Raw genomic sequence first — 14,412 nt, forward strand, 5'->3', positions numbered from 1 at the left:
CAGGCTTCGCAGCGCTTGCGGAGCGCAAGGATTGAACGCAAATGCACCCATTCGCACAGCAGAGCACCATGCGGGCGCCGCCGGCAGTCATCAGCGGGGCCATCTTCCAGCCCGCGCTCAGCACACTAGGCAGTATAGTGCCCGTATCTGGATTCTGAAACGTAGTTGGTGGCGTTTGCCGTAGCCCACGCAGACGATGATGCTCATGAAGAAGAAGAACAAGCACATGCCAGATCACGCATTCTCTTTCTGCCATCATGGCACAACCCGCGAAGGATATCCTCACTATCATAGGTAGGCAAACTCGCTCATTAGTCAACTCTCTCGCACTCGTTCGGGCTCGGATGAAGCCACGAGTCTGAGTGAGTCAGGGTGAGGAATAGTATTTCATTGAGTCCGAGTTCGAGCAAGTCCTGCTGAAGAAAATTTTCAGGTTTCAGGTTCGTTCTCTTTAATGAGATCAGACACAACTTTCGGTCGAGTTTACCAGAGTGTTTATTTAACATGCTCACTGCGTCTCACGTGATCACGGTCATGAAAGAATGTAATGAGCAGTTAAATGCGTTTGGCAATGCGTTAATCACAGTGGCGATTGTCGAACCATAGGCGCCATTCGCCTCGGTGAACACATTCCCGGAATAATCACATTGACGCCGCAACGCTGCGTTGTTGCAAGCGTCTGACGTCATGAGCCAACTGGGCGGGGAGGTCTCAGGAGAAGCTGTCGCGCGCGGGCACGGCGCCACGGTTGCGACGACGTCACTCACAACGCCGCCAATGGCGCGCGTGCTTGAGAACGACGTAACTGATAATAAAGCCAATGAAGACTGCTTACCGCTGCCTAATGAAGTTTCGTTTCTCCTAGCCATAAACACCTTTGGCTGTAATATCTCGCTGGCGTGTCTGCGTGGTGTCTAAAAGAACTACATTTAGGAAATGAAGGCCTGTTTCAGATAACACGTGCAGAAAAAAAAAAACTCAGTTGTACGACTACATTCATTATCGGTAGGATACACGCGACATGGCCCTGTAGCCTTCACTTCATTGCCAATAAAAGTAACCCGAAAGTATAAAATTACGTGTGTTATGTACTAACTAGTCCAAATTGGTGCCCTTGTCGCATTGTACGTACATGTAGGGCAGGCAAATGGCCGATTTTGTTTTCTAAAGTCCTGTAAATCCCTGGATGTTACGGCTAGTTAGAAACGGCTTAATGTACCCAAAGAAAGAGCATTGTGTTCAGTCATCGCAAAGACGTAAAAGCGCTTATAATTACGATTTCATCAATCCAGAAATGTCCGTGAACCAAAAATCCGTGATTTCGTCAGGAAGCAGACGAAATCCCGCGTACAGGATCTTCCAGCTCAACAAGTCGGGCTGGTAGATCTTGCTGGGATACGCTGTTTGCACGGCGTCCAGCATCTTCTTGGCTACGTCTAACACGATCGGGTCCGGCTCGGTTGCGATCGTTCGCCGGATGTTTTCCTCCATTTCGTCCGCGTAGCCCTGCGAGAGAAAAAAAAATCACCATATCGTAAATTGCGTGACACTAAACACTTATGTCAAGCGAAAGTTCACTTTCAAGCGTACATGCACAGCTTCAAATTTCACACTTTCACGCGTACATGAAACACACTCAAATGTTTAGGCATTGTAATGTGAGAGGAGTGCAGTACAAGCTTAAAATAATAACAAGAATACGCATACAGTTTCTATAATAGTGTCGATTTCGCGGAACAAAAGCATCATCAAGCTATCACGGCTGACAAAACAAATGTTTGTTCAGAAAAAGTGGGTAACGGTTTCGAGTACTTAGTAATCGACTATGGGAGAGCCCGAAGTCGTCCCGTGTGCCTCACAGTAGAAGCTCAGGCATCGTCCGCCCGATCGCTCTGTGTTTAGATAAAGTGTTTAACGATGTTTAAGCCTGAGTGCAGAAAACAACAGGTGAAATCACGTTGTACAGGTGGAAAATTTCTGTTTCCAATTAACAAAGTATGAGCGGGAGGGTGGTTGCAGTTCTACATGTGTCATAACTTAAGATGAAAATGCTATTGATGCAGCAAACAGAATTTTAATCGTCTCTCTCTCTCTCTATATATATATATATATATATAAATATATATATATATATATATTGTGAAGAAGAAAACGCATCGTTGGCAAGCAACATCGGTACCGCTTGGGTACTGGGTGCTGGGCTTCTCTCGCTCGGCTCGTGCTGATCATCGCCGGCATCTGCTTGACCGTTGCTCTGTCGCGATCGTGGTTTCATCGTAGGGCCACCGTCGCAACAGTCGCCAATAAACCTCTTTTCTATTGGTGGAGGGTGCAGACACTCCCCGTCGCCTGAACCCGGGTGCTGCCATTCACCGTCGCCTAAACCTGGAGCTGCGCAACCGAACGCTACCTCCCATCATGGCCACCAACAACGCACAACCTGGCTTTTGCACTCCATTCTCCAGCCACCCCGGTGTTCTTCGTTTGCGAGAGCCCAAGGTCTTTAGCGGAGCTGATGAGACCGACGTGGAAGACTGGTTCGCTAACTACGAACTGGTGAGCGCAAACAACAAGTGAGATGACGCGGACAAGTTGACTAACGTCATCTTTTACCTCACTGACGTGGCTGAAATGTGGTATAACAACCACAAAAACAACATTATGACGTGGTCCATCTTCAAAACGTCGTTTGCTGACGTTTTCGGCCGACCCGCTGTCTGCAAGTCCAGAGCCGAACAACGCTTGCGGACTCGCGCACAGAAGTCATCTGAATCGTTCACCATTTACATCGAAGACTTTATTGGTCTTTGTAACCGTGTGAACGCCGCCATGCTTGAGTCGGAGAAGATTCAGCACATCCTCAAAGGGATAAATGACGGCGCATTTCAGATGCCCCTGGCGCGCAATCCTGCCACCGTTGCGGAACTTGTGACTTTATGTCAAAGTTTCGACGAGTTGAGGAAGCAGCGCGCCCTGACTCGGCCATTTTCCTCACACGCCGACTCACTATTCAGTCTTACTGTTGTTCCTGATCACTCACCAACCCAGCAAGAGATAAAAAAATGCCGCCATATCCACGAAGTGAATGATGATGAGTGGGCGAAGCTCCGGAGGTAAACCTGGTAAACCATGAATCCTCCGTACATTTTGCCCACTCGATTTTATTGCAACGCTCCCCCTAGCGTACGTCGCCGCACTATATCGAACGATGACACGCGCCATATGTGGCATCATTCCTATTTTATAACACCTCGCATCTTTCATAATCAACTACACGTACCGCCGTCTAGTTTATAACATCTTGCATTTTTTGGACGGACGGACGGACAGACAGACGGACGGACGGACGGATAGATGGATGGATGGATGGATGGATGGACGGACGGATGGACGGATGGACGGATGGATATGGCTGTACCCTTTAGATCGGGCGGTGGCTAGCGTAATACTTAGAACTGAACGAGAGGTGGCTACATACAGGGGACGCACAGCCCACGCCTTAAGGAGCTTCGCTCCTAAAAGACCTTGTGCATGAAGAAGTAGCTCGGCAGGTGTCGTTGATTCCATTCACGCAGCAGCCGTCGTCCTCTCGTCTGCCCTCACCACTCCGCGACGTTATTGCCGAAAAGGTAGCTCAGGCTGTTCCCGTCACTGCCCACCAGCAGCATGTGGCCATGCCTGTTCCCCATGTGCCGGCTATGCAGCCCGTAGCCACGCCTCTTACTTATGCCCAGGTGGTACGCAGCAGACCCCGCCAGCAGCATTTGCCCCCCATGTCTGCACTTGCTCCCCACTCTACCCCTCTTTGGACACCTTGGGCCGCACCGCGAGTCAGCAATTCCTGGCGCACTGCTGACAATCGACCGATCTGCTACGCCTGCGGTGCTCCAGGACACATGGCACAATATTGTCGTCGTCGCTTCCAATCACAACACAACGCTACTTGGCCGTTACCGTATGACCCGCAGCCCACGCACCTACCCGCTCCCTATCCCTCACCGCAGTATGGCTACACTAACCTTCCCGAGTCTCAGTCACCCCAGCCCCCATCTCCGACTCACTCTCCCCGCTCGCCGTCTCCTCGCAGGCGATCCCTGTCCCCAATGCGTCCCCGACCCGCTTCCTCCAACCAGGAAAACTGAACGCCGCAGTTCCAGAGGCAAGAGCTGTGCCGTCGTCGAAATGCCCAAGTCCTTGCACTTCACCTGCTAACGTCGTCGCCATATCTGTCGATGGTGGTTCTACTTTTGCCCTCATCGACACAGGTGCTGCCATTTCTGTTATGGCCGCCCAGCTCTGCCACTCCCTACGCAAAGTGACCACGCCGCTCTCTGTACTATCGATTCGTACGGCTAGTGCACAACCAGTTCGACCTCTCGGAACCTGTACAGCCCGCATTTTCATCCAAGGCTCTGTACGTTGTCGAGTTCATCGTCCTTTCGGTGTGCTCGCATGACGTTATCTTCGTGTGGGACTTCCTGTCACATCATCATGCCGTCATCGACTGCACACGCGCTGAAGTTCTATTTTCGCACCTGTCTGACGAACCTTTGCAAGCAACTCTTGAGTGGTCCCCGAAACTCGTCGTGCGTGAAGATACTGAAATTCCGCCAGCGTCTCTTGCAGTTGTCCCTGTTTGCTGCGATGACCATAACGATGCTACAGTAATGTTTACACCTTCCGACATTTTCATGAGCCACAGAGCCGTTTCCTTGTCTTTCGCTACACTTGACGTCACTGCTGGCCTGGCCGAAGCAATATTTTCGTCCACAACCCCCTTTCTGCATCGCTTACGCGACTTGCCAGCGATTGTCTCGGTCGAGTGGAGTACCTCGATTCCTCTTTATCCCTTAACATGCCAGACAAATCGTGCAGTAGCGCCTCGACCGAACTTCATGCCCTTTCCCCACTGGAATGCTCGTCGAGGGACCCCTTCTCGAGTTCCATCGCCGACACCTTAAGTGCCCATGGACGCGCCGAGCTTCTTAATCTTCTCCAGCACTTCGCGAATTCATTCGAAGTTTCTCAGCCGCAATTGGGTCAGACTTCCGCAGTGCACCACTACATTGACACCGGTTCGCACAAGCCATTGCGTCAAAGACCATACCGTGTCTCTGCTGCAGAACGTCGCGTCATCAACGACCAGGTCGAAGAGATGCTACGGCGTCGCGTTATTCAACCATCACATAGTCCATGGGCATCTCCTGTCGTTCTAGTTTGAAAGATGGATGGATCGATTCGATTTTGCGTTGACTACCGGCGATTAAACAAGGTGACGCGGAAAGACGTCTATCCATTACCGCACATCGACGACGCCCTTGACAGCCTCCAAGGAGTTGAATTCTTCTCCTCCTTAGACTTACGATCTGGATACTGGCAGGTTCCTATGGCAGAAGCTGATCGCCAGAAAACTGCGTTCACAACATCAGATGGCCTGTACGAATTTAACATAATGCCATTTGGATTTTGTAATGCTCCTGCCACGTTTGAACGACTCATGGACAACACACTGCGTGGACTGAAGTGGTCTGTGTGTCTATGCTACCTCGACGACATTGTCGTTTTCTCTCCCAATTTTCCTATACATCTGCTTCGGCTCCAACTGGTACTGACGTGTTTAACCAACGCTGGGCTCCAACTGAACCTTAAAAAGTGCCGCTTCGCTGCTCGAGAGCTGTCCATCTTAGGGCACATCGTGTCCAAGCATGGTGTTCTACCCGACCCTGCAAAACTGCGAGCAGTCTCTGAGTTCCCGAAACCTACTACACTGAAAGAATTACGCAGTTTTGTCGGACTATGCTCGTACTTCCGGTGCTTCGTGCGAAATTTTGCGTCGATCATGTCACCACTGACCAACATTCTACGCGGTGACGCAGACCTTTCATCATGGTCTCCTGACTACGACGTCGCGTTTGCCACACTCCGTAGTCTGCTAACATCTCCTCCAATTCTTCGGCATTTCGACCCAAGAGTTGCAACGGAAGTTCACACAGACGCTAGTGGGGTTGGTCTTGGCGCCGTCCTCGCCTAACGCAAGCCGGGCTACTCCGAATACGTCGTCGCTTATGCGAGTCGCACGCTTACTAAAGTTGAAGCCAATTACAGCGTCACTGAAAAAGAGTGCTTGGTGGTCGTGTGGGCGCTTCGCAAGTTCCGCCCTTATTTGTACGGTCGCCCTTTCAACCTGGTAACGGACCACCATGCAGTTTGTTGGCTCGCCACATTGAAAGATCCTTCTGACCACCTAGCTCGGTGGACACTGCAAATCCAGGAGTACGACATTCGCGTCATCTACCGCAGCAGACGCAAGCATTCTGACGCCGACGCCCTGCCGCGTTGCCGCGTTCGCCTTTACTTCCCGACTCGGCCTGCGGAACCATTGGTACCAACTCCATCGCATGTCTCGACCTCGACTCCTTTGCCAGTGAACAACACAAGGACCCGTGGATCGCTTCCCTTTTTGATTGTCTATCTGGATCGTCAACCACTGCGGTACCACGATCTCTCCGACGTCAAGCTGCTCATTTCGCCATTCGTGATCGGCTGCTACACCGACGCAACTACGCCCCTGAAGGTCGTAAGTGGCTCTGGGTTGTCCCGCACAGCTTGCGATCACAACTCTGCGCCTCGTTTCACGACGATCCCCAATGTGGTCATTCCGGAGTTTTCAAAACTTACGAATGCATTCGCCATCGTTTCTACTGTCACAGAATGTACACTTTTGTTTGAAAATTCGTTATAGGCTGCCCTGACTGTCAACGCCGCAAATCACCGCCTTTCCACTCGTCCGATGCGCTTCAACCGCTTCCGTGCCCTGCCAAACCTTTCGATCGGATCGGAATTGATCTCTATGACCCTCTACCGACAACATCAGATAAAAATCGGTGGGTCATAGTCGCTGTGGACCATTTAACACGCTACGCTGAGACCGCCGCCCTTCCAAATGCCACTGCGCGGGACGTAGCATCCTTCATCCTTCATCGCTTCATACTACGACATGGTGCACCTCGAGAGCTACTAAGTGACCGAGGTCGAGCCTTCCTATCAGAAGTCATCAGGTCTCTGCTTTCTGAATGCCATGTTGTTCATCGCAAGACCACGGCATACCACCCGCAGACTAACGGGCTCACAGAAAGATTTAACCGCACCCTTTGCGATATGCTCGCGATGTATGTGACATCCGATCACACTAACTGGGATCGCATTCTTCCATTCATCACGTTCGCATACAACACCGCGGCACAGTCTACCACTGGATTCTCACCTTTCTTTCTTCTTTATGGACGCGAAGCATCCCACACCATCGACACTCTCCTTCCATACCGTCCTGACGCATCCGAATGCCCATCTGTGTCCGAAGCTGCCCGAAATGCGGAAGAGTGCCGTGAACTCGCACGCATCTTTACGTCACAAGAACAGCCGCGCCAGAAAGAAAACAACGCCAACTCTTCACAGAGCCACAGCTATTCCTCGGGATCACTTGTACGGCTGGTTGTTCCTTACCAAATCCCCGGCCTATCCTCAAAACAGGTTCCAAAGTACGAGAGCCCATACCGCGTTTTGGAGCAAACCTCGCCGGTGAATTTTCTCATTGAGCCACTTTCCCCGTATGACGACATGCGCCGGCGTGGACGAGACATCGTCCACGTCGCCCGCCTTAAGCCATTTCATAGCCCTCTGCCTCCAGACTCTTAGGTCACCAGGATGGCTCTTTTTCGGCGGGGCAAATTGTGAAGAAAAAAACGCATCGTTGGCAAGCAACATCGCCACCGCTTGGGTACTGGCTGCTGGGCTTCTCTCGCTCGGCTCGTGCTGATCATTGCTGGCATCTGCTTGACCATTGCTCTGTCCCGATCGTAATTTCATTGTAGGGCCACCGTCGCAACAGTCGCCAATAAACCCCTTTTCAATATATATATATATATATATATATATATATATATATATATATATATATATATATATATATATATATATATATATATATGGGCAGGCACTGAATCTGCGACCTTCGAATAACGTGTTCTATGCTCTACCACGGCGGCTATCCTCCAGTCACTTTATTGGGTATATATATGTAAATTTAAACGTGGGAGTGTCAGTGTGTGCCACCTGTAGCCATGGCCATGAGTGTGGCACACACGGACAAACGAGCCCTTGAGTATACACTTCTTTTCTTATGAATAAGTAAACAAATAGTCTGTCTGTCTCTCTGTCTGTCTCTCTGTCTGTCTGTCTGTCTGTCCAGCTGCTTACGTCTGGGTGCTTTCATGATCACCTCCTTAACTTGGGGTACACTGAAATTAGTACAGGAAGGTAAGATGGTTTGACGAATACGACAAGCTGGTCATGACATGAGGATTGTCACAGTCTTGTCGCGAACATCGTCAAACAGTTTCGAAAAAACAGTGGCACATACCTGGGGCTGGGTATGTGCCACAGGTGATAGACATTTTATATCCATGCAGTAATGACGAGAACACACATGGGTTATTTTAACGCTTGAGCGTTAAGAAAAAGCTGACGTAGGCAGCGTTGACCAGACGAATGCAAAGAACGTCAGTGTCAGTGTCCCGGCAGGAATTGAACCCTAGCATTCAGCGTGGCAATCAAGTATTCTACCACAGAGCTAGGCCAGGTCTCAAAAATACTTTGCAAGTAGACCCTAAAGTTCGTGAAACGTCAATTCTGGTTGCAACACTGGCTATCAAATTTTATAAACATTACACATGTACTCCTATGATACAGCCATTACGTCGGGTTAACTTCAATTGTAGTTAGGCGCCATCCGCCGAGGTTGATTTGAGTAGCAGTGTTGAAGGCTACCATCCTGTTACTGCTGGTATCGTTACGCAACTGCAAACAGCTAATAAAACATATGCGGCTGTTTAACGTGTGTATGTGCGTACATTGCTCGCCACTTCATAACGTCTCACTCAAAAAAAAAAAGACACATTCATCTTGTAGCCGTATGATTCGCATAACATCGATTCACACGGTACGTGGGATCTGCCGAATTTTTTTCTAATAAAATCGGTATGCACGCGTGCCAAGCGCCACGCTCTTCCGAATCGTGACGCGCCAGACTTACCCTGGAGTAGATGTCCTTGACGTCATCAGGGAGTTTGTTCCACATGTACTTGTACGACTTCAGCAGTGAGCTGGGTTCCGTCTGGGGCAGCCGGTACAGGTTCGGCTCGATGCCCACCACGTAGATGCCGAACTTGAGCAGCTCGCGTCGCAGGACCTCGGTGAAACAGCGCACGGCGTACTTGCTCATACAGTACGGTCCGGTACCCGGCACGGCCATGCGGCTCCATACGCTGTTCACAATGACGAATCGCCGGCCGCTGTACGGCGACTTGCGCAGCAACGGCAGGAACACTCTGGCCACGCGTGCCACGCAAAGCACGTTCACCTGCATGCAGCCGGCGACCAATGTCCACAGTTAAAAGGAACACTCGAATGATGACACCTCATATCGCTTGCCTCTTAACAGCAGGTGGATGTGCAAACATTGCTTGGACATGGCGCTAGTCAGTCCAGAGATGACGATGTTGCGGCTGCTGCTGATGATGATCATAGATTTTCAGGGCGTAGTAAGGTCTGTCAAACCGCAATAGTCTTTTGATAATCTAAGTCACAGTGCTTTTAGAAAATAGCGAAATCCGTAGATGACCTGCGCGCAACTGTTTTGTCATGTCACCAGGCCTGTGCCACCCCCTCCCTTAATTTCTGCCTATGCCCCTGCGCTTAGCATTCAATCGTTTAAAGGGATACTGTGGAGCTTACAATAAATCACTTGCAAAAAAAAAGCAGTAAAAGGAAAGTTAATGAAACACAGGATGCTGCAACAAGAAGGTAATCGCGGCCGCCGGATTTCCTATGGAAGCGAAAATGTCCGAGGCCCGATTGCTTAGATATAGGAGAACGTTTCCGGAGCCATACACTACAGCGTCTCTCATAATCACATCGGGGTTAATGGACGTTAAACCCCTGCTATTCTTGATATTGTCCATAAGAAGTTAAGTGAAGAGTAATAGGAGAATTGAACGTATTATTGACAAGCTTGAGGCAGCGCAGTTTCGCTACGTATTTATGGGTAAATTGACGTGCTTCGCGTGCATGGGGCTCGGCGAACTAGTTGATAATTATAGGGAGCCTTCTGTATTTGTCGTCTACACCTTTGGCGAATATTGCCTCTTTAGCACACCTACAATAAACATCGTAAATAGGCTTACAAGGCTCATCGTTTGAGTAAAGCCAAGGATATCTAAGGAATATTTATTTAATATTATTCATTAGGACGATACTAGAATACTCAGCCGTTGTTTGGAGTCCCCATCAAGCGACCCTTAAGAAGAAGCTGGAAAGAATACAAAGACTGGCGGCGCGTTTTATTTGTTCATCATACCGAAGAAAGGAATCGGTCACGCTGATGTTACAGAGATGCAACTTAGATACTCTTGAACTGCGGAGAAAAAAATATAGGCTGAAGGTATTCTTCCAAATAATTCACGAGCAACTTAAGATTGATAAGTTCAAATATTTACACCCCCCAGGCAAAATAAATCCCCGAACTAACCACGATTGCGTCATAAAACCATACCAAACAAATACTGACATGTTTCGATATTCTTTCTTCCCGGATGTCGTAGAAATGTGGAACAAACTACCAAACGCAATTGTTGTTTTAAACAATGTCACCGACTTCGAAAATGCTGTAGAGGCACACTTACGAGAGTGTTGAGTTTGATGTAAGCGACCTCATGTCCATTATTTTGGAATATGTCAGTGAATTTTGAATTGTTATTTTGTATTCTGAATTGTATTAATGAAATACCTGTTTTCATTGTGAAGTGCCGAGTGTTACGCAACTTTATGTACCTTGTACATTTTTTATGTATGTAATTGTATTGTCCTCTCGGTTATGACCCTCTTGGAGGGTTGACAGTATTATTAAATAAATAAATAAATATTCAATAGCTCAGCGTCTGAGAACGGAAACGTGTGCGGAATTTAAACCACTATTTAGAACACCGTGTGAACGCCTGCATACGATTTTTGTCGAGGTTAGGGACGATATTAAAAAAAACAGCTCTAACGTAATACTTCCAGTGAATGCGTCCTAGATATGAAAATATCAAATCAACACATCACCATAAATAAAAGATGAAACGAACTGCTTTGAAGGAGGCTCAGCTATAGAAATTACTGGGTTACTGCGCGGTAGAACTCCAGTGAAGTGCGCAAAGAAAGACATATTGGGAAGCATCCGCAATCTTCTTAATAACATATTTTTTCTGTTTTCCTAACTTTTCGTTATTGTCTACGAGCCATATGTTAATAAATGTCACTTGAGGTATCAAGTTTATTGATTCCGGACTGGAATTTGGCGTTCCACCAGACTGCGACGTCCCTGATCATATTTACGGCTGGTCTTTAGCTGTATACAGCTATTAACTGTAAGTTAAGAGCTATAAGTCATCAATTCCTAATTATCTCAAAGTCATTAAAACTGTTTCGATGCCTGAGCCGTTGAAGACTGCTAAGGCATCGACATGAGTAATATATTACATCGCTACTCCCATCTCACAATTATAAATTTGGATGGGAACAGGACGCAGGGAATATAATGCTCACATGAGGAGAGATAAAATATTGTAGGCGCTAACTTCTCACCAAGATCAAACAATTACCAGTTCAGCCTCTCTCATATTCGTAAGAACATTGACTGCATGGTGAGAAAAATAAATGTTCAAGTTACGTTCCCTCCTGGAGACGAAGGATTGCAGCGACTTTTTTTTTCTCGGCCCTGTTATCATTTTACGTTCATCCTTTCATGTACCTTTTTTCTAATTTGTTCAGTGTTCATGGGTTGAAAGCCTGAAGTTTACTTCGTTCACGTCCAGTTCTCGTGGTCGCTGCAGATTTACCACTGTGTGGAGACTTCCTTACCGTAGAACATACATGTACCACATTATGACGCTGCTCGACGTACACACAGCTGTGTCTTATACAGTTAGACTGACCTCGTTTGTCCAGCGCATGTCGTCGTCATCGTACCATTCCAGCTCGCCCAATGACACCACACTCAGGTTGATGATGACGGCCCACAGGTGGCAGTCGTCCTTGCACAGTGCTCGCACGTATTTCTCGAACTCGGCGAGGGACTCAGTTTGCGTGACGTCCGTGTCGACAACGTGGATGTCGCCATGCTCCCTGAGCAGTCGAGAACCAGGGCTTCCTTCGCTCACGCAGGCGGCTACGACCTGCAAGCGTTGAATGAATGCTCAAGCGCGCAACAGTCTTCTGCGCACGCCAATAAGCGATGCGATAATGCCAAGTTTTCCATTAACGACGACGTCTCCGGTTTTGATTTGAAAGCGACGTTTGATATGTCAATCGTAAATTGATGTGACGAACAATTTCATAGGCATGTCCAAGTGCAGACTCAAAGATTTACTTTTTTTTATTGGTTATCGGTGAAGTTACTTTCCTTGCACCATATTCGCAGATCATGGCACTGTTGAAAAGTGTCACGAGTGAAAGCGAAATAAAAAAGTGAGTCTGGATACTTAGCCCTCAGTTTTGAAAAAAGTAGGCTGGCTAAAAACTAATCCAACACAGCGCCCCGTTAGTATGAGGCGAGAAAATACCGTTTAAATATACTGAAGTAATGAAGTTTTTGTATGTCTGTGTGTGTGTATGTGCGTGTGCGCGTGCGCGTGCGCGTGCGTGCGTGTATGTATGTATGTATGTATGTATGTATGTATGTATGTATGTATGTATGTATGTATGTATGTATGTATGTATGTATGTATGTATGTATGTATGTATGTATGTATGTATGTATGTATGTATGTATGTATGTATGTATGTATGTATGTATGTATGTATGTATGTATGTATGTATGTATGTATGTATGTATGTATGTATGTATGTATGTATGTATGTATGTATGTATGTATGTATGTATGTATGTATGTATGTATGTATGTATGTATGTATGTATGTATGTATGTATGTATGTATGTATAATGAAAGATAATGAATTGCATACATATGCCTCTATATGACTCCCAATACTGAGAGTGTGTCAGGGAAAACTTAAATGGGATATCCATTCATGAGATTTGTTTAAGACTAAATACTCATGAGGCAGTTATTGCGAAAGCGTCCGTGCCTGAAACATCTTATATGCGTACTCGCCGTGATCGTACTAAATTATGATCCCATGGTTACATTGTTATGTCACCAGAAGGACTGTGCGACAAGTAGAGGTCGTACATTAGGCATCCATTCCACTACTGCGTTTATAACTCCCTTGTGTAGAGCAATGCGGTGGTAATGCAAGTTGCGTTCCTCCACTTTCCGCTAAATCATGTATGCCAGCGCAAAAATACATTGTGTAAAAGGCTTTCAGCTTCATTAACACTACCCTCCCACGATGAAAACAGGCACATTGTTTCACCTATATAGTATATAAGTTATATATGATATAAGATCAGCGTAATTTTTTGCGGCGTTGACTTGTGGGAACCAATGCGTTTACACCACTTATTACAGTATGACAGCCGATGTCGCACAAGATGTAATTCTATATACACATTTTACTCGCAGTCCGTGCACTGTCGCACTTCAAGGGTATACCTTAAGCGGATGATTCATGCCTATTCGCGCATTATGATGCTGATTTAAGTCGCACAGAATGGTTGTGGCATTCGATATAGGCGCTGCTGTATTGGAATGCCTCACAGGTTCACACTAGTTAGCTGCGTCCGAATTTGAACTGTTTGTACATCGCCTGCTGCTGTCACAGGAATATCAATACAAAGGATATGGTAAAGAGATCCGCGTACCGTAAACCCTCGCCGGTCCAGCTGCAGTGCAAGCCTGTTGCCGTAGCCACTGTCGCATCGCGTGATGACAACGATCTTGCCTTTAGGTGGGACCCTTTTGTAGGTGAGCATCTTAAGTAGCCAGACGGCCACGTAGTGCGAGATGACTACGACGACCAGGGCGAGGGACAGTGTGTGCGCCACGGTCTGCACCAGGGGCGCCATGTAGAGGACGCAAAACAGGAAGACGAACACAGCAAGGAGCGTGATCACGTAGCCCCGCATCGCCCACGACCTCGCTGCTCCTTCTGTTCGAACGCAGCTGCTTGGTTCTTCTTCTTCCTCTCCTCTTCTCGCGCTGACGCATGTGAACGAGGTATCGTGCGTCTGTTCTTCTTCTGTGCCGCGTGAAACCGGCACACGAAGAAGACAACTGAGGTGTTTTGTGATTACTTTTTTCCTAGATATCACCAAAGAGTCACTTTGTAACGTCTTTCGTGATTACTTTTCCCGTTGATTACACCAAAAAGTGACTCTGTAAACTACATTTATAAACATTTAGAGTGATTA

The 14,412-nt window shown here is 47.6% G+C and overlaps 1 protein-coding gene across 1 annotated transcript; it reads right to left on the minus strand.

The window, feature by feature from the left end:
* Positions 1-502: 502 nt before the first annotated feature.
* Positions 503-14,127, minus strand: LOC142766465 (short-chain dehydrogenase/reductase family 9C member 7-like). The gene is made up of 4 exons (XM_075867996.1): positions 13,864-14,127; positions 12,033-12,272; positions 9,092-9,418; positions 503-1,506 (listed from the first exon to the last, which is right to left on the minus strand). The coding sequence occupies exons 1-4, from the start codon at positions 14,125-14,127 to the stop codon at positions 1,273-1,275; spliced, it is 1,065 nt and encodes a 354-aa protein (XP_075724111.1). The 3' UTR covers positions 503-1,272.
* Positions 14,128-14,412: the final 285 nt, after the last annotated feature.

This window comes from Rhipicephalus microplus, chromosome 1, assembly GCF_043290135.1.
Source record: "Rhipicephalus microplus isolate Deutch F79 chromosome 1, USDA_Rmic, whole genome shotgun sequence".
NCBI lineage: Eukaryota > Metazoa > Arthropoda > Arachnida > Ixodida > Ixodidae > Rhipicephalus > Rhipicephalus microplus.